The 27,904-nt window shown below is 46.8% G+C and overlaps 1 protein-coding gene across 3 annotated transcripts in view; it reads right to left on the reverse strand.

The window, feature by feature from the left end:
* LOC143806419 (transmembrane protein 263-B-like) overlaps positions 1–27,904 on the reverse strand; it is a 276,680-nt gene that overhangs the window by 53,569 nt on the left and 195,207 nt on the right. For 2 of the 3 annotated variants that reach the window (XM_077286941.1, XM_077286940.1), the window contains exon 3: positions 18,297–18,863. In XM_077286941.1, coding sequence (XP_077143056.1) covers positions 18,577–18,863 — 287 coding nt within the window. In that variant the 3' untranslated portion in view covers positions 18,297–18,576. Of the gene's footprint in view, positions 1–18,296; positions 18,864–27,904 lie in introns of those variants that run through there. The other variant, XM_077286942.1, reaches the window with a different exon arrangement.

Below are 27,904 nucleotides of genomic sequence, written 5' to 3' on the forward strand. Positions count from 1 at the left end.
TGGTAGAAAAATATAAAAAAAAATTGTCTTGGATTTCTATATGTGAAATTTCGAAAATAAAAAAAGAAGTCAGCAATAAATATGAAGTTTTGTTAATGGTAACAAGTGGGAAAAAAAACCTAGATTTAGGTGGCCAGAGTTTCCCGTTCTTGGGTGTTTCTTCATATGATAAAATACATTAAAGGGCTTATCATTGGAAGTCCGGATGATGGCGGGAAGGATTTGCCACCCTCCCCGATAGCGGGATGGATTGGCACCGAAATAGTATTGGATTCTTCTGCAGGCGGCAAGGTACAGTATGCATTCAATATAAAGGGTAAGAAAAGCAAGTGGCATCCACCCTTCGTTCTGGTGATCACTGGTGGTCAATGTTTGGGCCCACACATTGTGTTATGCTATCAACAGGTCAACCAGGGCCAGATTATAAGGAGGGCTCATGGGACAGGTACCCCGAGCCTGTCACCACCTGTATCACCAGCTAGTCCAGGTACAAAGGTGGCTCGGATGTCATGTGCGAGTGGCTACCTATCTGGGAACCAGTGGTGTCATGAAGGTCCTCTTATTTTTTTGTCCTTGGCTTTTCTCTCCACCGACCTTAATCTCACCTTTTATAGTTTTACAAATTTTGGCTAATTTTACTAAATGCAATGAGTGTTTTTCTTAATTCTCTATGTAATTGTAGAAGGTATTTATTCTAGAAGAGCTGCAAAAAAAATGGAGCTCAAACCTTCAAGTGATATTGCAGCAAAACTAGAAAAAGAAAAGACACCAACGGCAGAACTCGGGACACGGTTTACACGAATCAATGCGTGCACAGTATTGGTAAATGGATGTAAAGAAATAACAAATACTATAATTTATGACAAGAAAAGACATTCTGTTCAAAAGGAGAAGGCTTGGAGCCTATGTAATTCAAATAACAGGAGACTCTGGTCTCAACTAACGTCAGTCCTCATGAGGTCGCACAAAGACGGGGTTAAATTCCACTGTTTATTAACTCTATACTATGACATCACTGTGTGCATGATCCCAGCACTGTGACATCACTGTGTGTATTATCCCTGTACTGTGACATCACTGTGTGCATTATCCCTGCACTGTGACATCACTGTGTATTATCCATGTCCTGTGACATCACTGTGTGTATTATCCATGTACTGTGACATCACTGTGTGCATTATCTCTGCACTGTGACAGCACTGTGTATAATCACTGTGCTGTGACATCACTGTGTGCATTATTCCTGCACGATATCACTGTGCTTGATCTCTGTACTGTGACATCATTATGAGTATTTATTATGACATCACTGTGTGCATTACCCCTTTACTGTGACATCACTGTTGGCATTATCCCTGTACTGTGACATCACTGTGTGCATGATCTCTGTAGTGTGACATCACTGTGTGTATAATCACTGTGCTGTGACATCACTGTGTGCATTATCCCTAATACTGTGACATTACTGTGTGCATTATCCCTAATACTGTAACATCACTGTGTGCATTATCCCTATACTGTGACACCTTGTTACTCTGGATTGGATTAAATGGAGGTCCGAAACAGGGTATCTGCCACTATGATGTTCTTATACTCTACAAGTCGTATGAAAGGATGTTTAATAGAAAACGACTGTGCATATGACGTGTTATAACATGGCAAAGTGAAAATGTCAACAGTTCAACTATTTCTCTCCTCCTAGTTTTACGTTTTCCTCTTTGGACAATTACTGTCTGTAAAACGAGCTTATTACTTTGTGTTCCTCAGTGATCCACTGTAATCTGTGGGAACCGCTAGGATCGTCCACGAGAAGGTTAAGACATGATCAATTAATCCTATTACAATTCTCTTAGCGGGGGTCGTCCGATGGTCGAAACTTCTTTTGAAATGGGTCTATACATGTATGAAAGATTAAAATGAAGTTATGCCCCCAGCGATCCCCCACAGCTGCCATTCTAGCGTCCACCTCGTCCCTGTTGGTCCCGTCTCACTGGCCACTTCTCCGCCAATTACTGATGCGCCCAGATGGGAGCAGACAGCAGAGTCAGGCATCGAATCGGGAGCTGCGGACGATCGGTGAGGGGATTGCTACTTTTATTGTTCTACTAGTTCCTGCCCGGTTAGAAATAACTTTTATTCCCTGGAAAACTTGTACAGTTTGTTATTTTTAGTAAAAAAAAAAAAAAAAAAAGTTAACGCGAAAGCCCAAAAGTGATAAATTTAGAAAAATATAACGGCCAGAGCGGGGAATTCTCTGCATACATCACCTATAAATTATAATATGAGCGTGGAGGAGACGGCTGACAGACAAATCCGTCATCCAAGAAAGAAAGCCTCTCTGTTAACAAAGGAGAAGATAAGAAGCTTCTGCCACGATGCCGAGTTATTCTCTCCTTTATTTGCATAAAACACAAAGTAAGCGAATAGTTCCTATAAATGAATGAATAGGAGGCTACAAAAAATAAAGGCTTAACAGAGAATAATGAGGGACTTTCATGTCTTCTGGCGCATTGTGGGCGCCACATCTCCGGTAATAATGGAAGACTACGGATAGGAAGATGTGGTTAACTTCTCCGAGAATGAGGGATAAGAGAAAACATTACATTCAATGCTCTTTACATCTTACCCATGGTAACATATATTAACTCTCACAAAACTATCTCTTCATGGACTTCCCGAGAAGGGCACGATAACTTCAACCGAAGACAATCAACCTGTCAGTGACAGCTGCAAGAACATGGCAACCTGAAGGTTATGGTGACCTAGAAGAATCATGCCCGGAGTGACAGCCCAACAGAAGGCCATATACCAGGAAATCTTGGGGTCTTGGAATTAGTCTTCATGTGTCCAGATCAGAATGGGCTAATGGACACTTGCTTCTTTGCTTGGCCTTGAATTAAGACTTTACTTTCCAAACTGCCAGGATTTTTTTTTTTGCTGTTGCCTTCAAGAGAAGGACATCTGAGGTTGAAATACAAAACAAGGATGGATTTGAAGGGGTTGTTCAAAGGGGTCAGACTGGTTAAACAAAAGAAGAGAAGTGACCCTCACCGATCTATTAAGAGCCCCCTGTTCAGATGTTTAACGGGTCCTTGCTGGTTTCTTTTAGGTTCCGTTTCAACAAACCGGAAAAGGCCACTGATTTCTGGAGGTAGCAATGCTGCATGATCAGTGGAGTCAAAGAGCCACCAGCTGTAATGGCCGGGGCATCCCGTAATTTTTGGAGCTTTCAACTGAAGGGAGAGTCACTCGCTGGGCACCCAGAACTTGAATCCCCAATTCTGCTCTAGAATTACTGTCCACTAGGGTTGAGCGAAACGGATTGGACAAATTCAAAAATCGCCGACTTTCGGCAAAGTCGGGTTTCATGAAACCCGACCCAATCCCAGTGTGGGATCGGCCATGGGGTCGGCGATCTTCGCACCAAAGTCGCGTTTCGTATGACGCGTTCAGCGCCATTTCTCAGCCAATGAAGGAGGATGCAGAGTGTGGGCAGCGTGATGACATAGGTCTCAGTCCCCACCATCTTAGAGAAGGGCATGACAGTGATTGACTTGCTTTCTGCGGCGTCACAGGGGGTATAAAGGGGCTTGCACGCCGACCGCCATCTTACTTCTGCCGGTCTTAGCATAGGGAGAGATTGCTGCAGCTTTGTCAGAAGAAGGGACATAGTTAGGGAGGGAAGATTAACCCCCAAACTGCTTGTGCTATAGCGATTTCCACTGTCCAACACCACCTTTGTTTTGCAGGGACAGTGGAGGCTATATCTTTGTGCATCAGCTCTGTAGCTTCTTAGGCCGCCTTATAAGGCTCCCTGATAGCTGCATTGCTGTTTGCACCGCTGCTGTGCAAACCAACTGCTTTTTTAAAAGCAAAAATCCTGTTGCTCCTTTCTGCAGTTATCTTGTTTATTTGTCCACACTTTTGTGTGCAGCAGTCCTTTTTGTTGCTGCCATACTTGTCCTGAGATCATTGTAGGGAGATTGAAATTGTACTACAGTCCTTGGATTTTTTTCAGATATCTTCCAGCCACTTTCTGCCACTTACATTGTGTTGGGTTACACACTGTGCCTGAGTTGTGATGCTGTCTCCCCCCCAAAAAAGGGAGATTCAAAGTGTCACAAAGTGGATATACGTCAGTTCTGTTAGTTTGTCGCATATCAGCCAGCCACGTTCTGCCACTTACATTGTGTTGTAAAATACACTGGGCCTGAGTTTGGGTTCAGGCTTCCCACCAAAAAAGTGAGATTGAAAATCTCACAAAGTGGATAAACCTCAGTCCTCTTTGTGGTGTATCAGCCAGCCACTTGCTGCCACTCACATTGCGTTGTAAAATACACTGGGCCTGAGTTTGGGTTCAGTCTCCCCCCAAAAAAAGTGAGATTGAAATTCTCACAAAGTGGATATACCTCAGTCCTCTTAGTTTATGGTGTATCAGCCAGCCACTTGCTGCCACTCACATTTCGTTGTAAAATACACTGGGCCTGAGTTTGGGTTCTGTGTCCCCAAAAAAAAAGTGAGATTGAAATTCTCACAAAGTGGATATACCTCAGTCCTCTTAGTTTGTTGTGCATCAGCCAGCCACTTGCTGCCACTCACATTGCGTTGTTTTATACACTGGGGCTGAGTTTGCGTTCAGTCCCCCGCAAAAAAGTGAGATTGAAATTCTCACAAAGTGGATATACCTCAGTCCTCTTAGTTTGCGGTGTATCAGCCAGCCACTTGCTGCCACTCACATTGCGTTGTAAAATACACAGGGCCTGAGTTTGGGTTCAGTCTCCCCCCCAAAAAAGTGAGATTGAAATTCTCACAAAGTGGATATACCTCAGTCCTCTAAGGCTACGTTCACATTTGCGTTGTGCGCCGCAGCGTCGGCGCCGCAGCGCACAACGCAAACAAAAACGCAGCAAAACGCATGCACAACGCTGCGTTTTGCGCCGCATGCGTCCTTTTTTTAATTGATTTTGGACGCAGCAAAAATGCAACTTGCTGCGTCCTCTGCGCCCAGACGCGGGCGCCGCAGCGACGCATGCGGCGCAAAACGCAAGTGCGACGCATGTCCATGCGCCCCCATGTTAAATATAGGGGCGCATGACGCATGCGGCGACGCTGCGGCGCCCGACGCTGCGGCGCACACCGCAAATGTGAACGTAGCCTTAGTTTGTTGTGTATCAGCCAGCCACTTGGAGCCACTTACATTGCGTTGTGTTATACACTGGGCCTGAGTTGTGGTGCAGTCTCCCCCCAAAAAAAGGGAGAATTAAATTCTCAACAAGTTTATATACACCTTCTACCTTGTTTTACAGTACCATATAACGGTTGTTATTTTGGTTAGATTTTCCCAAAAATGAGGAAGTCTGGTGGAAGAGGCCGTGGGCGGTCGTTGCCAGCTGGTACTGATGGTGGCAGGAAAAAGTTTTGGCTTTCATTGCTGACTCAGCCTCTAACTCTTTTGCCTCCTCATCAGAAAGTTCCAAATTTAAAAACAGCGAGTCGTCAGTGGATGCTCCCGGTCAGGAACAAGCCGCTTCTTTGTGTCCTTCACCCAAACCAAAAGCGAAGGATGCGTCAGGCGACACAACAGGTTACTCCATGGAGCTCTTTACACATACCGTGCCTGGGTTAGAAAGGGAAATTGTTAACAGCCCATTACAAGATGAATCAAACATGGAGTGCACTGATGCACAGCCACAGCTAGATTATTATGCTGTTCCATTGACTCAGATCACTACATTGCCCTCGCAGTGTACTGAGCCAGAATCTGACCCTGATGAGACTATGGTTCCCCCGTCCCAATCGCTATAGCATCTTACACGGTGACACAGAGGAAGGTGCACATGACATTGAAGAGGAGGTGCTAGATGATCCAGTTGTTGACCCAGATTGGCAGCCATTGGGGGAAGAGGGTGCCGCTGACAGTAGCTCAAAAGTGGAGGATGATCCGCAGCAGCCATCAACGTCACAACAGCTTTCATCTGGCAGGCCCGTCTCAGGCCAAAAAAGTTTGTCAACCAAAAAAACAGTTTTAGGACAGCGTGGCCATCCGGTGAAAGTAGCACAGCGTGCAATGCCTGAAAAGGTATTGCATAGTAGGAAGAGTGGAGTGTGGCAATTTTTTAACCAAGATCCGAATGATCAGTGCAAAGTTATCTGTAAGAAATGCTCAAAGACCTTTAGCAGAGGGAAGAATCCCCTAAATTCAAATACAACGTGCATGCGTAGACATTTAACCAGCATGCACTTGCAAGCCTGGACTAACTACCAAATGTCCTGTACCGTTGGTGCACCTGCTCAGAATGAAGGTAGTCAGCAACCCTATATTGCTTCCCTCACTGTAAGCCCACCAGTTAGGACACCACCAGCAGCAAATGTGGAGGTATCGTCGCAAGGCCAAAGCAGTCAGGGAATCACAAGGTTTTTGGTAGGAAACACTGTATGTAGGTCAACATCAAGAATACCATCACCAACCCTCTCTCAATCGGCCATGTCCACCACCACCACCACCACCGCTAGTTCCACCATATGAACCTCTCCAGTCCAGCTCACCCTACAAGAGACTATCGTTAGGAAAAGAAACTACTCATCCTCTCATCCGCGTACACAGGGTTTGAACGCCCACATTGCTAGACAAATCTCATTAGAGATGATGCCCTACCGGTTGGTTGAAAGCGAAGCTTTCAAAGCCCTGATGGCCTACGCAGTACCACGCTATGACCTACCCAGTCGACACTTCTTTGCGAGAAAAGCCATCCCAGCCCTCCACCAGCATGTCAAAGACCGCATTGTCCATGCACTGAGGCAATCAGTCAGTAGAAAGGTGCACCTCACAACAGATGCATGGACCAGTAGGCATGGCCAGGGACGTTACGTGTCCATCACGGCACACTGGGTTAATGTGGTGGATGCAGGGTCCACAGGGGACAGCCATAGTGGGATAGTTCTGCCTAGCCCACGGTCTAGGAAACAGTTGGCTGTAGGCGTTAGCCCCTCCTCCTCCAGAAGCGAGAGCTCGTCCACAGTGCGCAGACGCACGACCACTCCATCCGCAGCTGCCAGTGTTGCACACGAGGTGTCCCATTATGGAACAGCTAGTGGTAAGCGTCAGCAGGCTGTGTTGGAAATTAAGTGTTTGGGCGACAACAGACACACTGCGGATGTTCTGGCCGAGTACTTGTAGCAAGAAACTAAGTCATGGCTGGGCAGTGTACATCTTGAGGCTGGCAAGGTAGTCAGTGATAACGGAAGGAATTTTATGGCTGCCATAGCCCTTTCAGAACTGAAACACATACCTTGCCTGGCTCACACCTTGAACCTGGTGGTGCAGGGCTTCCTGAAAAATTATCCGGGGTTACCAGCCCTGCTCCTGAAGGTGCGAAGACTTTGCTTGTACATCCGCCGGTCACCCGTACACTCCAGCCGTATGCTGAACCATCAGCGATCGCTGAGGCTTCCCCAGCACCGCCTAGTAATCGACGTTGCAACAAGGTGGAACTCCACACTGCACATGCTTCAGAGGCTGTGCGAACAGAGGCGTGCTGTAATGTATTTGTGGGAGGATACACATACCCGGGCAGGCAGTTGGATGGCAGACATGGAGTTGTCAGGTGTGCAGTGGTCGAAGCTACAAGACCTCTGTCAAGTCCTTCAGTGTTTTGAGGAATGCACACGGCTGGTAAGTGCCGACGACGCCATCATAAGCATGAGCATCCCACTAATGCGTCTGCTGATGCAAAGTTTGACGAACATTAAGGAGCAGGCATCTGCAGCCGAGGAGGAGGGAAGCCTTGATGACAGTCAGCCATTGCCTGCTCAGGGAACTCTCCTGGACGAGGTGGTGGACGAAGAGGAGGATGATGGGGATGAATATTTATGGGAGGAGGACGCTTCTCAGGGGGCAATAGAAACTGGTGGCGTTGCAAGGTCAGGTACAGGGTTTTTGCGGGAGACAAGTGATGTTGATTTGCAAGAAAGTGCTCCTCAACCCAGCACAAGCAGTGAATTGACACCTGGAACATTGGCCCACATGGCTGAGTATGCCTTGCGTATCCTAAAAAGGGACCCCCGCATTATCAAAATGATGACCGATGACGATTACTGGTTGGCCTGCCTCCTGGATCCACGATATAAAGGAAAATTACAAAATATCATGCCACATGAGAACCTTGAGCAAATATTGGCTACCAAACAAGCAACTCTTGTAGACCGTTTGGTTCAGGCATTCCCAGCACACAGCGGCGGTGATGGTTCTCACACGAGCTGTAGGGGGCAACATGGCAGAGGTGTTAGAGGTGCACAAATCAGAAGTGGCATTGGACAGAGGGGTTTTATGACCAGGTTGTGGAGTGATTTCGCAATGACCGCAGACACGACGGGTACTGCTGCATCGATTCAAAGTGACAGGAGACTGCATTTGTCCAGTATGGTTACGAACTATTTTTCCTCCCTTATCGATGTTCTCCCTCACAGGTCATTCCCCTTTGATTACTGGGCATCTAAAATAGACACCTGGCCTGAATTGGCAGAATATGCATTACAGGAGCTCGCTTGCCCTACTGCTAGTGTGCTATCAGAAAGAGTCTTCAGTGCTGCTGGTTCAATACTGACCGAAAAAAGGACTCGTCTGGCTACCCAAAATGTTGATGATCTAACCTTCATTAAAATGAACCAATCATGGATTTCAAATTATTTTGCCCCACCTTCCCCTGCTGACACGTAGCTTGCCTGAAAAATGTCTTGCTTTTGGCCTCTGACTGACTGACCCAATTCCTCCATTTGCAGCTGCTGAATGTCCACCATAGGCCATTTTTTTACCTCCCTAAATGGGCTGACTCCCCCCACAGGGCCGTGGTCATCACCTAGCGCAAGCACCCGTGCGAAAGCAGTTTGCCTGGACAGGTGGGTGTGCCCACTCTTGGGCGACGGCACTGGGTCCCTCATAGTACAATGAAGTGTCTCTGACGGTGGTGGTGCACAACCAACGTCAGACACACCATCGTAATATGAGGGGCCCTGTGCCAGTACCGCCGCCCACGAGAGAATTGCCCCCCCCCCAGGTCGAACAGTGCTCTACCACTTGCCAAACTTACCTCTTCCTGCTCCACCACTGTGTAGTCTGTGCTGTTAAATCCTTCAATGGCACTGCCAATACAAATTTTTTTAAATGATAGATAGCAAAAATATACAGGGGCCTTGGCCTCCATTTAGACCAGTTAATACTTTGCGCCAACTACCACTGTCTGCTACTCAGCAGAGGAGCCCACCCCTGTACCTAGCTATGACACCTGTTTATTTATGAACATTTTTTGGGCAGACATTTACCTCACTTTATTATTTTGGCCTACAAACTGTGTCAGCCACTCCTTACAGTTGTCCTCCACTGAACAAAGCTATGCTGCCTGTGTACTCCTGTAACCAATTTTGAACTGCATGTAGCCTACTTTTTTATTTTAGGCCTACTAAGTCTGTCTGCGCCACTCCTTACAGTTGTCCTCCACTGAACAAAGCTATGCCGCCTGTGTACTCCTGTAACCAATTTTGAACTGCATGTAGCCTACTTTTTTATTTTAGGCCTACTAAGTCTGTCTGCGCCACTCCTTACAGTTGTCCTCCACTGAACAAAGCTGAGCCGCCACTTTACTCCTGTTTCGAATATTAAACTGTATTTGGCCAACTTATTTGGTTGGGCCTACTAACGGTGTCTGACGCTCCTTGCTTTTCTCCTCCACTGAACAAAGCTGAGCCGCCAGTTTACTTGTTTCAAATATTAAACTTCATTTGGCCTACTTGTTTGGGCCTACTAACGGTGTCTGCCGCTGCTTGTTGTTCTCCACTGAACAAAGCTGAGCTGCCACTTTACTCCTGTTTCGAATATTAAACTGCATTTGGCCTACTTGTTTGGTTGGGCCTACTAACGGTGTCTGCCGCTGCTTGTTGTTCTCCTCCACTGAACAAAGCTGAGCCGCCACTTTACTCCTGTTTCGAATATTAAACTGCATTTGGCGAACTTGTTTGGTTGGGCCTACTAACGGTGTCTGCCGCTCCTTGCTTTTCTCCTCCACTGAACAAAGCTGAGCCGCCAGTTTACTCCTGTTTCAAATATTAAACTGCATTTGGCCTACTTGTTTGGTTGGGCCTACTAACGGTGTCTGCCGCTGCTTGTTGTTCTCCTCCACTGAACAAAGCTGAGCCACCACTTTACTCCTGTTTCGAATATTAAACTGCATTTGGCCTACTTGTTTGGTTGGGCCTACTAACGGTGTCTGCCGCTGCTTGTTGTTCTCCACTGAACAAAGCTGAGCCGCCAATTTTCTCCTGTTTCGAATATTAAACTGCATTTGGCCTACTTGTTTGGTTGGGCCTACTAACGGTGTCTGCCGCTGCTTGTTGTTCTCCTCCACTGAACAAAGCTGAGCCGCCACTTTACTCCTGTTTCGAATATTAAACTGCATTTGGCCTACTTGTTTGGTTGGGCCTACTAACGGTGTTTGACGCTGCTTGTTGTTCTCCTGCACTGAACAAAGCTGATCCGCCACTTTACTCCTGTTTCGAATATTAAACTGCATTTGGCCAACTTGTTTGGTTGGGCCTACTAACGGTGTCTGCCGCTCCTTGCTTTTCTCCTCCACTGAACGAAGCTGAGCCGCCAGTTTACTCCTGTTTCAAATATTAAACTGCATTTGGCCTACTTGTTTGGTTGGGCCTACTAACGGTGTCTGCCGCTGCTTGTTGTTCTCCACTGAACAAAGCTGAGCCGCCACTTTACTCCTGTTTCGAATATTAAACTGCATTTGGCCTACTTGTTTGGTTGGGCCTACTAACGGTGTCTGCCGCTGCTTGTTGTTCTCCTCCACTGAACAAAGCTGAGCCGCCACTTTACTCCTGTTTCGAATATTAAACTGCATTTGGTCTACTTGTTTGGTTGGGCCTACTAACTGTGTCTGCCCCTCATTACAGCTGTCCTCCACTGCACAAAGCTATGCCGCCTGTGTACTCCAGTTACCAATTTTGAACTGCATTTAGCCTACTTTATTATTTTAGGCCTACTAATTCTGTCTGCGCCACTCATTACAGCTGTCCTCCATTGAACAAAGCTATGCCACCTGTTTACTCCTGTTACCATTTTTGAACTGCTTGGAGCCTACTTTTTTAATGTGGGCCTACAAACTGTGTCTGCGCCACTCATTACTGCTGTCCTCCATTGAACAAAGCTATGCCGCCTGTGTACTCCTGTTACCGATTTTGAACTGCATTTAGCCTACTTTTTTATTTTAGGCCTACTAAGTCTGTCTGCACCACTCCTTACAGTTGTCCTCCGCTGAACAAAGCTATGCCGCCAGTTTACTCCCGTTACCTATTTTGAACTGCATTTAGCCTACTTACTTTATTGGGCCTACTAACTGCCAGCCTCTCATTACAGTTGTCCTCCGCTGAACAAAGCTATGCCGCCAGTTTAGTCCTGTTACCGATTTTGAACTGCATTTAGCCTACTTTTTTATTTTAGGCCTACTAAGTCTGTCTGCACCACTCCTTACAGTTGTCCTCCGCTGAACAAAGCTATGCCGCCAGTTTACTCCTGTTATCTATTTTGAACCGCATTTAGCCTACTTACTTTATTGGGCCTACTAACTGCCAGCCTCTCATTACAGTTGTCCTCCGCTGAACAAAGCTATGCCGCCAGTTTAGTCTCGTTACCATTTTTGAACTGCTTCGAGCCTACTTTTTTAATATGGGCCTACAAACTGTGTCTGCGCCACTCATTACAGCTGTCCTCCATTGAACAAAGCTATGCCGCCTGTTTACTCCTGTTACCGATTTTGAACTGCATTTAGCCTTTTTTATTTTAGGCCTAATAAGTCTGTCTGCGCCACTCCTTACAGTTGTCCTCCGCTGAACAAAGCTGTGCCGCCAGTTTACTCCTGTTACCTATTTTGAACTGCATTTAGCCTACTTACTTTATTGGGCCTACTAACTGCCAGCCACTTCTTACAGTTGTCCTCCGCTGAACAAAGCTATGCCGCCTGTTTAGTCCTGTTACCAGTTTTGAGCTGCATTTAGCCTACTTTATTATTTGGGCATATATCTGTGTTTCCTAGTCATCCTGCCCATTGCCCAGCCACTGCTAGATGACTCTGCTGGTACATTGACCCAGACCACTACATTCCCCTTGCACTACACAGCCAGAATCTGACCCTGCTGAAAGTCAGGTTCCCCTTCCCGCATACTATACCACCTTACACGGGGACAGAGGAAGGTGCAGATGAAAGTGCAGGTTCCTTCATCAGGTGGGGGGGCATACTCGTTGGCAACGTCACTGGCACAGGGCCCCTCATAGTACGCAAAAGTGTCTCTGCCGGTGGGAGGCGCCCCCACCATCATACACACCGCCGTACTTTGAGGGGCCCTGTGCCAGTGCCAATGCGAACGAGTGGGCCCCCCCTTCTTGCTCAGGATCACAGCACTTGCAAAGTTTAAATGCTTACTTCTCCCTGCTCCACCGCCGTGACGTATTCTGCGTTTCCTGGGCCAACGAAAAACTTGAGCCAGCCCTACCCCCCACAACTTTAGCCCAATGACCCCCAGTTTTCAATGCCTAACTATTATTATAAAGTAAATTAAGATTGACAAGCTTCAGCAATAAGAATTGATGTTTTTGGCATTAAAATGGGCACTGTAGGTGTTTTCCTGTCCTCCACTCTCTGCCGACTTTGATTCCCCATTGACTTGCATTGGGTTTCGTGTTTCAGTCGGCCCCCGACTTTTCGCAATAATCGGCCAATTTCACCCGACCCGACTTTTGAGAAAGTCAGGTTTTGCGAAACCCGACTAGATCCTAAAAAAGTAAAAGTCGCTCAACTCTACTGTCCACCTCTACCGAAGGGAATAAGGCTGAGCTGCAGTAACAGACACAACCTGCCGACAAGGATGGTGCTGTTTTTTTGAAGAAAGAAGCCAAGTTTTTCTAGAACTACTTTAATCGTCCTACTACCTAATACTAGGACAAAATGGGCAATGACTGCAGGATGTGTTACACACCATGTCGCTGATCTCGTCGCAATATTAACAGAAGATGACAATTTAATAAAGGCGGCAGTGAGAGAAAATAAATTAAACTGATTCCAGATATTCATTGCTGAAAAGTAGATGTCACAGTTGATTAATGTACAAAGGATATCAGCCATGTTATTACACCACTGTCAGCGGCCACGAGATGCGACTTTTGTGTAGTCAGATTAGAGCAGGTGCAGGCTGGGCTGTCAGGCAGATGTGAGTCCAGATAACGTGTCGGGCTGTGGGCTGTCAGGCGGATGTGAGCCCAGATATCGTGCTGGGCTGTCAGGCAGATGTGAGCCCAGATAATGTGACCGGCTGTGTTGCAGATGTGAGCCCGGATAACGTGCCAGGTTGTGGGCTGTCAGGCAGATGTGAGCCCAGATAACGTGCCGGGCTGTGGGCTGTCAGACGGATGGGAGCCCAGATAACATGCCAGGCTGTGGGCTGTCATGCGGATGTGAGTCCAGATAACGTGCTGGGCTGTGGGCTGTCATGTGGATGTGAGTCCAGATAACGTGCCGGGCTGTGGGCTGACAGGCGGATGTGAGCCCAGATATCGTGCTGGGTTGTCAGGCAGATGTGAGCCCAGATAATGTGACAGGCTGTGTTGCAGATGTGATCCCGGATAACGTGCCAGGTTGTGGGCTGTCAGGCGGCTGTGAGCCCAGATAACGTGCCGGGCTGTCAGGCGGATGGGAGCCCAGATAACGTGCCAGGCTGTGGGCTGTCATGCGGATGTGAGTCCAGATAATGTGCCGGGCTGTGGGCTGTCATGTGGATGTGAGTCCAGATAACATGCTGGGCTGTCATGTGGATGTGAGCCCAGATAACGTGATAGGCTGTGGGCTGTCAGGCAGATGTGAGCCCAGATAATGTGCCGGGCTATAAGGAGCATGTGGGCTGTCAGGTGGATGTGAGCCCAGATAATGTGCGGAGCTGTGGGCTGTCAGGTGGATGTGAGCCCAGATAATGTGCCGGGCTGTGAGGAGCATGTGAGCCCAGAAAACATGCGGGGCTGTGGGCTGTCAGGCGCATGTGAGCCCAGATAATGTGCTGGGCTGTGGGCTGTCATGTGGATGTGAGCCCAGATAATGTGCCGGGCTGTGAGGAGCATGTGAGCCCAGAAAACATGCGGGGCTGTGGGCTGTCAGGCGCATGTGAGCCCAGATAATGTGTTGGGCTGTGGGCTGTCATGTGGATGTGAGTCCAGATAACGTGCCGGGCTGTGGGCTGACAGGCGGATGTGAGTCTGGATAACGTGCCGGGCTGTGGGCCGGATGTGAGCCTGGATAACGTGCCAGGCTGTGGGCTGTCAAGTGGATGTGAGCCCAGATAACGTGATAGGCTGTGGGCTGTCAGGCGGATGTGAGCCCAGATAACGTGATAGGCTGTGGGCTGTCAGGTGGATGTGAGCCCAGATAATGTGCCGGGCTGTGAGGAGCATGTGAGCCCAGAAAACGTGCGGGGCTGTGGGCTGTCAGACGGATGGGAGCCCAGATAATGTGCTGGGCTGTGGCCTGTCATGCGGATGGGAGTCTAGATAATATGCCAAACAAACAAGGCAGCACACTGTAGCGCCAAAACATGCAAACATGAAAGTTGAACTGCATTACTGCACTAGAAATATGAAAAAATGAGAGCGTTTAGCGAATAATTGGCCAATTTACGTGTACCTGGTAGCCACTTTACGGCATCTCTCGTATACCAGGTCCTACACTTTCCTTTCCTCGCTGAGAATCATTATTATTATTATTTATTGTTATAGCGCCATTTATTCCATGGCGCTTTACAAGTGAGGAGGGGTATACATAATAAAAACAAGTACAATAATCTTAAACAATACAAGTCATAACTGGTACAGGAGGAGTGAGGACCCTGCCCGCGAAGGCTCACAATCTACAAGGGATGGGTGAGAATACAGTAGGTGAGGATAGAGCTGATCGTGCAGCGGTTGGTTGATCGGTGGTTACTGCAGGTTGTAGGCTTGTCGGAAGAGGTGGGTCTTCAGATTCTTTTTGAAGATTCTGATGGTAGGCGAGAGTCTGATGTGTTGTGGTAGAAGGTTCCAGAGTAGGGGTGATAAGCGAGAGAAATCTTGTATACGATTGTGGGAAGAGGAGATAAGAGGGGAGTAGAGAAGGAGATCTTGTGAGGATCAGAGGTGCAGGCCTTTGGGTGACCTTGCAGCGACTGCGGCATTGATAATTATTGTTCCTGCCTGAGTGGGAGTAGTTTATCGCGTCACTGCAGCGTGCCCAATAGCCAGTACATAGCAGGCAGCCTTTCTGGCGACTAATTACCCTAGGTGCAGTACCTAATCTGACCTGACAGTAAAAGGGGGGCGCCAGAGAGCTGCAAGGTTTAAGTGGAACTGTAAGCGGGATATACAAAAATCCCTGCAGTTCATGGTATATTGAAGAGCAGTGGGATACCGAAAATAAGCCCTGCTGTAAACTAAGAGGTCACTAGCCTTGTGTGTGTTTTTTCCATCACACTGTGGCAGTGGAGGGATAACTAAGATATGCCCCCCTGCACATGTGATAGCCGTCTGTTGGTCTAAAGTCACCCCAATCCGTGACATATTGGTGGCAGCGGCTAAGGGATCGTGACAATTGGTGGCAGCGGCTCATCTGAATGGGTGCCTGTGAAACCTCTAATCGCAGCAGGTCCATTACCCCTCCACAGAGAGAGAGAAATTTAGTCTAAGAAGAGGTTTCACAGGCACCCATTCAGATGAAGACGTTTATTCTCAGCGAGGAAAGGAAAGTGTAGGACCTGGTATACGAGAGATGCCGTAAAGTGGCTACCAGGTACACGTAAATTGGCCAATTTATGCGCTAAACGCTCTCATTTTTTTCATATTCTAGTGCAGTAATGCAGTTCAACTTTCATGTTTGCATGTTTTGGCGCTACAGTGTGCTGCCTTGTTTGTTTGACTGTGTACGAGTTGGTGACTCTAGGTTCAGCACCTGTTCACACTTGATCTATGTTTGGATGTGACGGTCAGTTTTTTTAAATCTGGGAGCCCAGATTGTCGGGCTGTGGGCTATCAGGCTGATGTGAGCCCAGATAACGTGCCGGGCTGTGTGGCGGATGTGAGCCCAGATAACGTGATGGGTTGTCAGGCAATCATGACAGCCCACAGCCCGACACGTTATCTGGGCTCACATCTGCCTGACAGCCCACAGTCGGGATAAAGTGCCAGGCTGTGGGCCCGGTTACTTGCAGGGCTGTGGGCTGTCAGGTGGATGTGAGCCCGGATTACGTGCCAGGCTATGGGCTGTCAGGTGGATGTGAGCCCGGATAACGTGCCAGGTTGTGGGCTTTGAGGCGCATGTGAGCCCAGATAATGTATCGGGCTGTGGGCTGTCAGGTGGATGTGAGCCCGGATTACGTGCCCGGTTGTGGGCTGTGAGGCGCATGTGAGCATAAATAACGAGCCAGGCTGTGAGGCGCATGTGAGCCCAGATAACTAGTGATGAGTGAGTATACTCGTTGCTCGAGTTTTCCCGAGCACGCTCAGGTGATCTCCGAGTATTTGTTAGTGTTCGAAGATTTAGTTTTCATCGCAGTAGCTGAATGATTTACAGCTACTAGCCAGCTTGATTACATGTGGGGATTCCCTAGCAACCAGGCAACCCCCACATGTACTCAGGATGGGTAGTATCTGTAAATCATTCAGCTGAGGTGATGAAAACTAAATCTCCGAACACTAACAAATACTCGGAGATCACCCGAGCAACGAGTATATTCGCTCATCACTACAGATAACGTGTACTAAATTCTATGCTGATTAATTTCCTAATCACAGTCTAGAACTCAGTCTTTCCTGATACAATGCTTCAAATAATCTGGATAGAGATTAATGGTTACTTTTTCCATCACTAGGGGGAGCTCCGGAGTTGATTGCATACTACTTGTATACTAAGCTCCTCCTAGTGGTGTCTGCTGGCAGATTAGTATTTATAACATACCCATCCTTTCCAAGAAACCTGTAGAAAAGCACGATCTTACTGTTCCCCCCACAGCAAGTTAAACATACACCTATCAGTCTAATATGTCCAGAAACTGTCATGATTCTCATGCTCTGTAAATGCCCTTGCCCTTTTTTAGTGGGTGGTTCCTTTTCAGCATTCGGACAGCATTTTAGGTGCAGGAACTTCCTTTCCCCTCACTTGTCGTGCATCGATCCTGATATAGTCAGATGACTAGCTGGCCATGAACTGATGGCTGTGCGCAGTTTAAAAGACATCTGCGAAAGAGCAAAGGCCCCCCCTTCCCCAGTACCAGCTCATGTATAGAGGTAAAGCCCCCCACTTCCTACAGACACAGAGATCCCCCCCCACACTTTCTATAGAGAGATAAAGCTCAAATTGACTTGGTTTTACGATTGGTGAATTCATGCACTTCATCCATTTGTCTACAAAGCTTCTGTTCTAAAATAAATCTTTTGGTTCCCTATGAGAATAATGCAGCGATGGGGCCCAGGGTCACTTACTTTCAATATAATCTCGAGCACTGATGGTGCCAATGTGGTGGTCAGTCTTGGATGTGGCATTTCATACTTTCTTGCCCGGATGTAAACATGCATGCTTGACCAGTCCGTGCATGAATGTTTATGGGGCAGGTTGGGAAAAAGAGCAGAAACCTACCTTAAAAGGGAAAATACAACTCGGACAACCCTTCTCATATCAAGGCATAAGGGTTTCATAGATGGGGGTCCGCATGCTCGGGATCCCTTGAGGTCAGGGAGTCAGTGCAAAGATCCATGGTTGGCTCACACGCTGGAGCCCTTCGCTTGTAGCTGCGAGACACTTCCCCTGGTGAGTAACCAGTTGATTTTAACTACTGGACATGCAGAGATTACCACTGAGCGCCAGGAAACGGGATGTGCAAACTGTCAAGTGTCCCGTGCAGCAACCAGATATAGTGGTCAGGAGTCAGGACACAACTGCAGCCGCCACTATGACTGCACTAGATTATATGACGCGCTAATGTAAAGGACCGATGCAACCATCAATTACACAATCCCCATAAAAGAGTCACACTACAGAGAAAATCACTGAGGTCCTGTCGATTACGACACTGGTGCAGGAGCTACTGGTGCCTTAGGCCCCAGCCTCTATTGCCTTCCCATAGTCCCAGCCAAGAACCACCTCACTCAAAGTATTCATTGATTGATGTAAGTACATTTCCTGTACAATGCTGTGGAACATGTCAGCGCTATATAAATAATGGGTTATCAATAAATACGATAATGCTTTATCTAGTACAATTATGTCCTATCCTACAATGTCCGCCACTGACTTGATACTGGTTCTCGAGTTGCATGGATTTTTGCTTCCAGTTTGACTCTGATGTTGTTGGAGGTTGTGAGAACCTGCTTTTCATCAGGTCCGGGACCCATGACATATTACAGGTGATCGAGTGCTCACAACCGGGACCTGAACATGGTGGAGACGGACGCTCTTCCTGATGTGACTCAAGCAGATCAAAAGAGGAGACGGCGAGAAATAAATAATTCGATTAATCAAACTTGTCCTTTTTCTTGGGGACAAAGGACACTTTGCTGGCGACAGCAGATCCGACAGCCCCAACTCCACCAGTCACTACAGACACTCCACCTTTAACCAGTCCCACACCTGCAGCTGGCACGCTGGTGACCGCCATCTTCGTCAGCTCCAAGCTCCTACTTCCTACCCAAGCAACACCTCCGAGAGTGGCTCCGACTGCACCTCTGGTCATTGAGTATAGTCCTCCTGTGACTCTCCAGATGACTCCTGCCGGTGAGTCAGGGTGGTCCTTCAGAGAATCTATGCAGGAAAAAAAAAGGAAAAATATCAAAGTTATCCAAATGTGCAAGCAGATTCCAGTTGATCGCCAGTTGTCTTCTCAACTCAGAAGGAACCGACTTATCGTACCACCAAATGCAAAGACTTAGATGTGAAGACTTACTATACTATCACACATATGTTACAACTAGGAATTGCCGGGATAGATCAGTTCTATCAACATTCAACTGAAATTGCCCAGAATTAGTGGTGCAATTAGTATTTCCGTCTTGTGCAGATTGCTGGACATTTGATGGCAGCGGGTCATCTAAATGGACCATAACTCCATGAATCCCAAAATGGATGCAGTGATGTCACCTAAACAAAAAGTAACCGATCCGTCAATCCCTCAATAATTGGTAAAACGACCCCTAAAATTAACCCCAAGAGCTACTGTATGATGAGTTGCCTCACGGCCTGACTTTCCAGTATGGCTCTTAGCGCTGATCAATCATTATTTATTCCATACGTTTCAGTAAGTAAATCACACAGGGGACATAACTATACAAAATCCCTGTCATCCGGCTAATGTGAACCTGATCAATAAGACAGCCCAGCGTTGTGTGCTAATGGCTTCATTCACTAACGCCAATGATCAATGGCAAAAAGACATTTGTCCTGGATGTCTGACCCACGGAAGATCAATCAGAGTGGATAGGTTGCAGTGTTGTGGTGCAGTGATGCATTACTGGGAAATAACTTTTACATATCTATCTAATAAGGCTTATGGGTCAGTGTAATGGGATGGCGGCCATTAGCGGGTATCCAGCATCGGTCAGATCAAAGTAAGAAATGTGTCTCTGTGTAGCAAATGGTTCAAAGAATTCCTATAGTCTTTATGCTTTTTTCTTTTATCTTGAAAGGCTCTTACAAGGGCATGCACCTCCACCGTGACCAGAATACGGAGCCAACAGGAACTAAAGAATGTTTCTACAAAAGGATATATATCGCCCAAGGCTTGTGGAAGAGTTGTCAAATTTGTCGGGCGCCTTCGAAGCCTCACAGGAAAGCCAAGTTCCAGAAGGTTTCTTGTAAGTGACTAAGTGACGTCAGGATGCTCTATCAGATGATGCCCAACAGGCACAGTGAAAAATGGGGCTTGGCCCCCAAAAAAGACAAGCCTAGTTTTGAAAAAAAAAAAAACATAAAAGGAACTGGAGCATGCACACTGAGTTTCGAGGTGGGATGTCTCACGTGACGTCTCAATATTTGGAATGCTCTGAGACAGAAGGTGGCTTTTGGTTTTAGAAAAGACTTCATGGTGTAAAAATGGGGCAGATCTTCCTACAAGTGCATATTTGTAGCTTCTTACCTTCATGCTACACATCTCTTACCCTTAAATTAAATTGTCTAACCCCTGTACAACTGGTGTAGGCCTCTGGACAAAATATTTGTTGGTGCCCACCACTCTACTAAAGAAACCGCAGCCGGTCTCACAGGCAAGTGACTATTGGAGTTTAGGGGACTGTAAAGCCATGGACGTCTTTAGAGAGAGCCACAGGCTTGGGTGACCACCTCTCCATCTGTTCTTGGCTTGATAGCATTACCAAAGGTGGCCTTGGTCCCAGAGCCCAGGTCCTAACTATCTCTAGATTGGGGGTCACGTTACCATTTGTCCGGCTTTATTCGTGACATCTAAGCAGAGACTGGCTCATAAATGTCTAAGATCAGTAGACCTCTTTAATGTCGGCTTAATCTTCAGGAAGCCAGAAACATGTTCTGTCCGCGGAAATAAAATTAGATGAAAACGGACATTAGAAAAGTTCCACGTGAAGAACGTGAGTTCATACAAATGGATATTTCATATAAATTCACAGAACTTCAAAGCTCACGCTGCCTGCGCCGAGCCGAGCTACAAAGATGATGTTGGTGGCAAAGCGTTATGGGATTCTGACAGCCAGGAAAATACTTTGATAATGAAAATGATAAGCTCTGCGGGGACTTGTGGGGGCGACTCAAGGAGAGAATTAAGAAAGAAGAGTGAAATGAAAATTATTGCAGGGAAATTCCAAATTTTCAGGAGGCCCTAAACGCCCGTAATTTTACTCTGAATGCAGATGATGTAGATCAAGGATTGAGTACGGACTACAAGGCACTCCCTATTCATGGGGTCCTCAGCGCTGAACGTCACAGCTTCGCAGGCATTCAGAGATAGGTCATCACTCTCAGACCGGTGGTGTCCGGCACAAGGCACTTATTAGCTCCGGTGATGCCGGGTGTCCGACCTCCACCGATCTGATATTGATGAGGATGTGATCTGTAGGAAAGCCTTGAGTGTTCAATTTCCCTGCAGTGCATCCACTGGAGAAATAAAGTATTACACCATACAGATCAATGTGCTGTTTGTGTAATACAGGACCGGACGCCCCTCCAGAGCAAGAGATGCTCTCGTCACCAGATCAGATCTCCACTTTTTCAATCTTCCTTATTTATGGATGTGATTTTTTTTTTGGATAACCCCTTTAACCCAGGACTAGCCGAGACCCCTCTCGTATGGAGGCTAATAAGCCTCATCAGAGTCACATCCAGTCTGGTCACATTAGCTCTTCTCCTTTACTCCCGTTCTGCAGGATACTGCCTGGTAAACAGTGCCAGGCTCCGTAGCTGCCGAGGGCGGTGACCCTGTGTACTCCTCACGGTGCTACCTTCATGCACTACGTAGTAATTAAGTCTGAAAATATCAGTGCCGAGGCGATGCTGCTGGAGGATCAGAGACTTGACTGTGGGAGGAAAGTATGTCAGTAGAAGCGGCTGTAGCCGGGCGGTGAGCACCGAAACGCTCCGGCAGGTGCCACCTCCAGCACACACTGCTTGACCCAGCAATTTCACTGCTGCCTCGTCTTACAATGAACCATTTTCCAGCCGATGTGTCTATGCTGGAGCCGCAGTATGCAGCCACCATGCAGGCAAACATGTGTGAAGACAGCAGATGTCGGGTCTGACTCCACACTCGGGTGGGTAGAGGCCAAGATCTGAGGAGATATCCGAGTCGAGTAACACTGCAGTCAATCATGTCGGATATTTTATGCCGGACTGGAAATGGAGCTTGGGTCCCCCATTATGGGATCCATAAGTGTTCATAAGGCATAATTACAGGGGTTCTTTTTCTGGAACAACCCTTTAACCCTACCTGACGTATACACACGTGGTCGAAATTGTTGATTCCCCTCGTTTAATGACAGAAAAACCCACAATGGTCACAGAAATAACTTGGATCTGACAAAAGTAATAATAAATAAACGATCTATGAAAATGAACAAATGAAAGTCAGACATTAAAAATAAAACTCATGAAATAGGCCTGGACAGAAATGATGGTTCCTTAACTTAATATTTTGTTGCACAACCTTTTGAGGCAATCACTGCAATTAGTCGATTCCTGTAACTGTCGATGAGACTTCTGCACCTCTCGGCAGGTATTTTGGCCACTCCTCAAGAGCAAACTGCTCCAGTTGTCTCGTGTTTGAAGGTTGCCTTTTCCAGACGGCATGCTCCAGCTCTTTCCAAAGATGCTCAATAGGATTTAGGTTAGGGCTCATAGAAGGCCACTTCAGAATAGGCCAATGTTTTCCTCTTAGCCATTCTTGGGTGTTTTTAGCTGTGTGTTTTGGGTCATTATCCTGTTGCAAGACCCATATCCTGCGACTGAGACCAAGCTCTCTGACACTGGGCAGCACATTTCTCTCTAGAATCCCTGGATAGTCTTGAGATTTCATTGTACCCTGCACAGATTCTAGACACCCTGTGCCAGATGCAGCAAAGCAGCCCCAGAACATAACAGAGCCTCCTCCATGTTTCACAGTAGGGACAGTGTTCTTTTCTTGATATGCTTCATTTTTCCGTCTGTGAACATAGAGCCGATGTGCCTTGCCAAAAAGTTCCATTTTTGTCTCATCTGTCCATAGGACATTCTCCCAGAAGCTTTGTGGCTTGTCAACATGTAGTTTGGCAAATTCTAGTCTGGCTTTTTTATGATTTTTTTTCAAAAATGGTGTCCTCCTTGGTTGTCTCCCATGAAGTCCACTTTGGCTCATACAACTACGGATGGTACGATCTGACACTGATGATCCTTGACCCTGAAGTTCACCTTTAATCTGTTTAGAAGTTTTTATTTTGTTACCATTCGCATTATCCGTCTCTTTGATTTGTCACCAATGTTCCTCCTGCGGCCACGTCCAGGGAGGTTGGCTACAGTCCCATGGATCTTACATTTCTGAATAATATGTGCAACTGTAGTCACAGGAACATCAAGCTGCTTGGAGATGGTCTTATAACTTTTACCTTTAACATGTTTGTCTATAATTTTCTTTCTAATCTCCTGAGACAACTCTTTCCTTCGCTTCCTCTGGTCCATGTTGGGTGTGATACTCACCATGTCACCACACAGCACAGTGAGTATCTGTAGTCCTATATACCGGCCACTCACTGATTCCAGGATTGTAGACCCCTGTGATGATAATTAGTGGACACACCGCGATTTAACATGTCCCTGTTGTCACATTATTTTCAGGGGAACCATCATTTCTGTCCAGGCCGATTTCATGAGTTTTATTTTTTGTAACATTCTGTGGAAGCATGGTGGAAAACCAATGTCTGACTTTCATTTGTTCATTTTCATAGATCTTTTATTTATTATTACTTTTGTCAGATTCAAGTTATTTCTGTGACCATTGTGGGTTTTTCTGTCATTAAATGAGGGGCACCAACAATTTTGACCACGTGTCCACCATACTGTGTGTTGGGGCAGGGGTGACCATCTTATTGTGTGGTGTATGTGGAGGAATGTGGGAACATTATTCTGTGTTGGGGCATTTTTTTGGGGGGTATCATGCTTCATGGTGGCAATGGAAAGGATACCATAGTGGGGAAGAACAGTAAGGAGATTCAGTGGGGGGGGGGGGGGGGGGGGAAATAACTAAGGGATGAAATACTTTTGTTTCCCCTGAAGTTAGAAAGTCTGCCCCTCTGTAACTGAGCCTATATTCTGTAATAGGACTATGTGCCTATAATATTATAGGGAGAGCACAGGGGGTATTATTATTATAGTACAAAACCCCCCTGTGCATTCTTATAAGGGGTCAAGGGCAATTATTATAAGGAGGCACACATTGTTACTATAGGGTGCTGTATAACTGTGAGGAGGGGCATTGTTACTATGAGGAACTCTAGAGGGAATGTTATTACTATGTAGGTGCACAGAGGAGCCGCTGCTAGTGTGTGAGGAACATAAGGAGAGTAATATTACTGAACAGCTTACAGAGGGGAATTACCGTATATACTCGAGTATAAGCAGACCCGAATATAAGCCGAGGCACCTAATTTTACCACAAAAACTGGGAAAACTTATTGACTCAAGTATAAGCCTGGTATGCACGGCCCCCTCATTCCCATCCTGGTATGCACGGACCCCTCATTCCCATCCTGGTATGCACGGCCCCTCATCCCCATCCTGGTACGCACAGCCCCCTCATCCCTATCCTGGTATGTATGGCTCCCTCATCCCCATCCTGGTATGCACGGCCCCCTCATTCCCATCCTGGTATGCACGGCCCCCTTATTCCCATCCTGGTATGTATGGCTCCTCATCCCTATCCTGGTATGCACGGCCCCCTCATCCCTATCCTGGTATGTATGGCTCCTCATCCCTATCCTGGTATGCACGGCCCCCTCATCCCCATCCTGGTATGTACGGACCCCTCATTCCCATCCTGGTATGCACGGCCCCTCATCCCCATCCTGGTACGCACAGCCCCCTCATCCCTATCCTGGTACATATGGCTCCTCATCCCTATCCTGGTATGCACGGCCCCCTCATCCCTATCATGGTATGCACGGCCTCCTCATCCCCATCCTGGTATGCACGGCCTCCTCATCCCCATTCTGGTATGCACGGCCTCCTCATCCCCATCCTGGTATGCACGGCCTCCTCATCCCTATCCTAATATGCCTGGCCCTCTCATTCCCATCCTGGTATGCATGGCCCCATCAGAAAACAAATGAAGAAAAACAAAACATCCTACTTACTTACCTTCCCTGCGCTACCTCTCAGTGTTCTCTTCCGGTGGCAGCAGCTGATTTATGCTTGTAAGCAGGGCATAGCAGGGACGTCATGTGCTGCCGGAATACTCACAGCTCAGCATGCTGGGACTATGTGTGGAGAGCAGTGAATATTCATTGGTCTTTAATAGCCAGCACAGTAACCTCAGCCGCTGACTTGCTGCAGTGGCCGGGCGATCACGTGTGCCTGCTACTAAAGGTAATGAATATTCACTGCTCTCCATGCCTATGGGAGTGGAAAGCAGTGAATATTCATTCCCTTAAGTAGAGGGCACACATGATCGCCCGGCCGCTGCAGGAAGCCAGTGGCTGTGACTACTGTGCCCGCTATTAAAGAAAAATGACTATTGATTGCCAGTGCAGTGAATATTCATTTCTCTTTAGCAGCAGCCACAGATGTTAGCCACAGCAGCCGGCTCCTGCTTCCTGCGACCTGCTGCCCTTCCGTCTTGTGAGACCTTGACTCGAGTATAAGCCGAGGGGAGATTTTTCAGCATAAAAAAAGTGCTGAAAACTTGGCTTATGCTTGAGTATATACAGTATTACTGTCTAGGGCACTTGTTATAGCACTATGTGGCTTGTGTAGAGGTGGGGGAATGTGAGGAGGGGGCTGCGTTACATTTTGCCGGAATGAGTTAAGAATGGAAGAAAAGGTAATGGCGATCTGAACCGAATAAAAAAGAAAAATGAAAATGAATGACAACAATCAGTAAAAACGTAACTTCCGAGAGCCTCTACAGTACATGTATGGTCTGCAGAGCACTGGTGTAGAACTGATAATAATATATGGTCATTGCATGGTCTAGTACAGAGGCTTTGGTTAATGATCAGTATGACGGTATTATCTCACCACTGTATATATGGTGATAATTATCTGTTATATTGCAATGTTATTACAATAAGTTATTATTGGAAATATAGATAGTAGTCTTGATTTCCTGTAGGCAGGATGCTATAAGCAATAGAGGCCTTAATCTGGGGAAGGCGGCAGGTGCGGCTTGGGCCTGTGTGTTTTCAAATGCCAGAGCTGAATGTTAGTCCCAGTCCGTCCCTGGACACAACGTGGATTGATGTTTCATAAACTGCAGCCAAGGGACAAACAATGGGGTTGTTATCTTTCAATTAAGGATGTTGTCCATATGATGGGTGATAAGTGCAATGATCCCAGGTTTGGAGAGGCAAAAGTCCCTTTTGGGAATGGAGCAATAGTGAGCGTGTGCGACCATCCTCCTACAGACTGTGCGTGTAGTGGTCGCACATGCTCCTACCCTGCCAAACATATAGGTGATTTTGGGAACACTATTTTAATGATTGGTTGGGGTCCAAGAAGAGGGACCCCCTCGGCAATGAAGCATTTATCACCTATGCTGTGATGAGAATGCAGAATACGTCATCCAACAGTACTGGCCTGGACCTCCCAAAGGAAATAACGCCGGTCACCAAATATTGCCGCCCTAGTGGCACTGCCATCGTTCTACGTCACGTAGAGCTCATCTACAGCCCATTTTTCAGTAAGCTGAAGCTCCTCCTAGGAAATAAGCCTGTCCTATAAAAAACAGCTCCATTAATGGGAAGAGGGAGAGACATCGGCCTCCCCCGGCCCCATCACATATTGCTGAAGAGGCGCCATAGATCTCGTTGGTGGGACGTCAGCAGTAAGTACGATCCTTCATTTGTAAGATTTTCCAATACTTCTCGCTGTAGACCTTCGATCTCTTCTGAACATTAGAAGCTCTTGCTATCGACCCCCTACGTGGAGCAAATCCCACCCATTCATCGGACCGGGCTGCAGAAACGAGCAGCGTGTGACCAGCGTGTCAATAGGACTTTGGTTGGGGCGGAAACTCTTGTTTGGGACTCCCGTCACTCATCTATTTCATATACCGAAATTACATGACTCAGTTTGTCCTTCTCATGTTCTTGTTAATTCGATCAGTACAATGCAATGTTTTGGATAATTGGGTTGTTTCAGCTGTGCTGAGACCCCCGCACATAATATCTCCCCTATGGAGAGAAGCAGAACCTGAAGATCCAGGGATCCCGTACACAATCTATAACCAGTCTCACATATAGTGTCATTGATCAACCTTACTATAAAAATCCAACGCCGCTGTAACCCCCAAACAGTACTGAATACCAAAAACACCTCACAAGACTCGTTGTACAATCTGAACACTGTACAAGACCCTTTACTGGGAACACTTCACAACACTTATTGTATACAGTGATGGAAATAAGTATTTGATCCCTTCCTGATTTTGTAACTTGGCCCCCTGACTAAGACATGAACAGTCTATCATTCTAAGGGGTGGCTAATGTTAACATTGTGATTTTCTGGGTTTTATTTTTGATATTCTATCTCACATTGTATAAATTATATAAATTTATTTGCATTTTGCAGTGAGAAAAAAGTATTTGATCCCCTACCAACCATTAAGCGTTCTGGCTCCTACAGATCAGTTAGATGCTCCTAATCAACTTGCTACCTGCATTAAGGATGCCTGTATTACATAGTCACCTTTATAAAAGACTCCTGTCCACAGACTCAATCAGTCAGACTCTAACCTCTATAACATGGGCAAGATCAAAGAGCTTTATAAGGATGTCAGGGACAAGATCATAGACCTGCACAAAGCTGGAATGGGCTACAAAACCATAAATAAGACGCTGGGTGAGAAGGAGACAACTGTTGGTGCAATAGTAAGAAAATCACTTACATCGATCTGGGGCACCATGCAAAATCTCACCTCGTGGGGTATCCTTAATCATGAGGAAGGTGAGAGATCAGTCTAAAACTACACAGGGGGGAACTTGTTAATGATCTCAAGGAAGCTGGGACCACAGTTACCAAGAAAACCATTGGTAACACATTAAACCGTAAAGGTTTAAAATCCTGCAGTGCCCGCAAGGTCCCCCTGCTGAAAAAGACACATGTGCAGGCCCATCTGAAGTTTCCCAATGAACACC

Source organism: Ranitomeya variabilis, chromosome 2, assembly GCF_051348905.1.
Source record: "Ranitomeya variabilis isolate aRanVar5 chromosome 2, aRanVar5.hap1, whole genome shotgun sequence".
In the NCBI taxonomy this organism is placed as follows: domain Eukaryota; kingdom Metazoa; phylum Chordata; class Amphibia; order Anura; family Dendrobatidae; genus Ranitomeya; species Ranitomeya variabilis.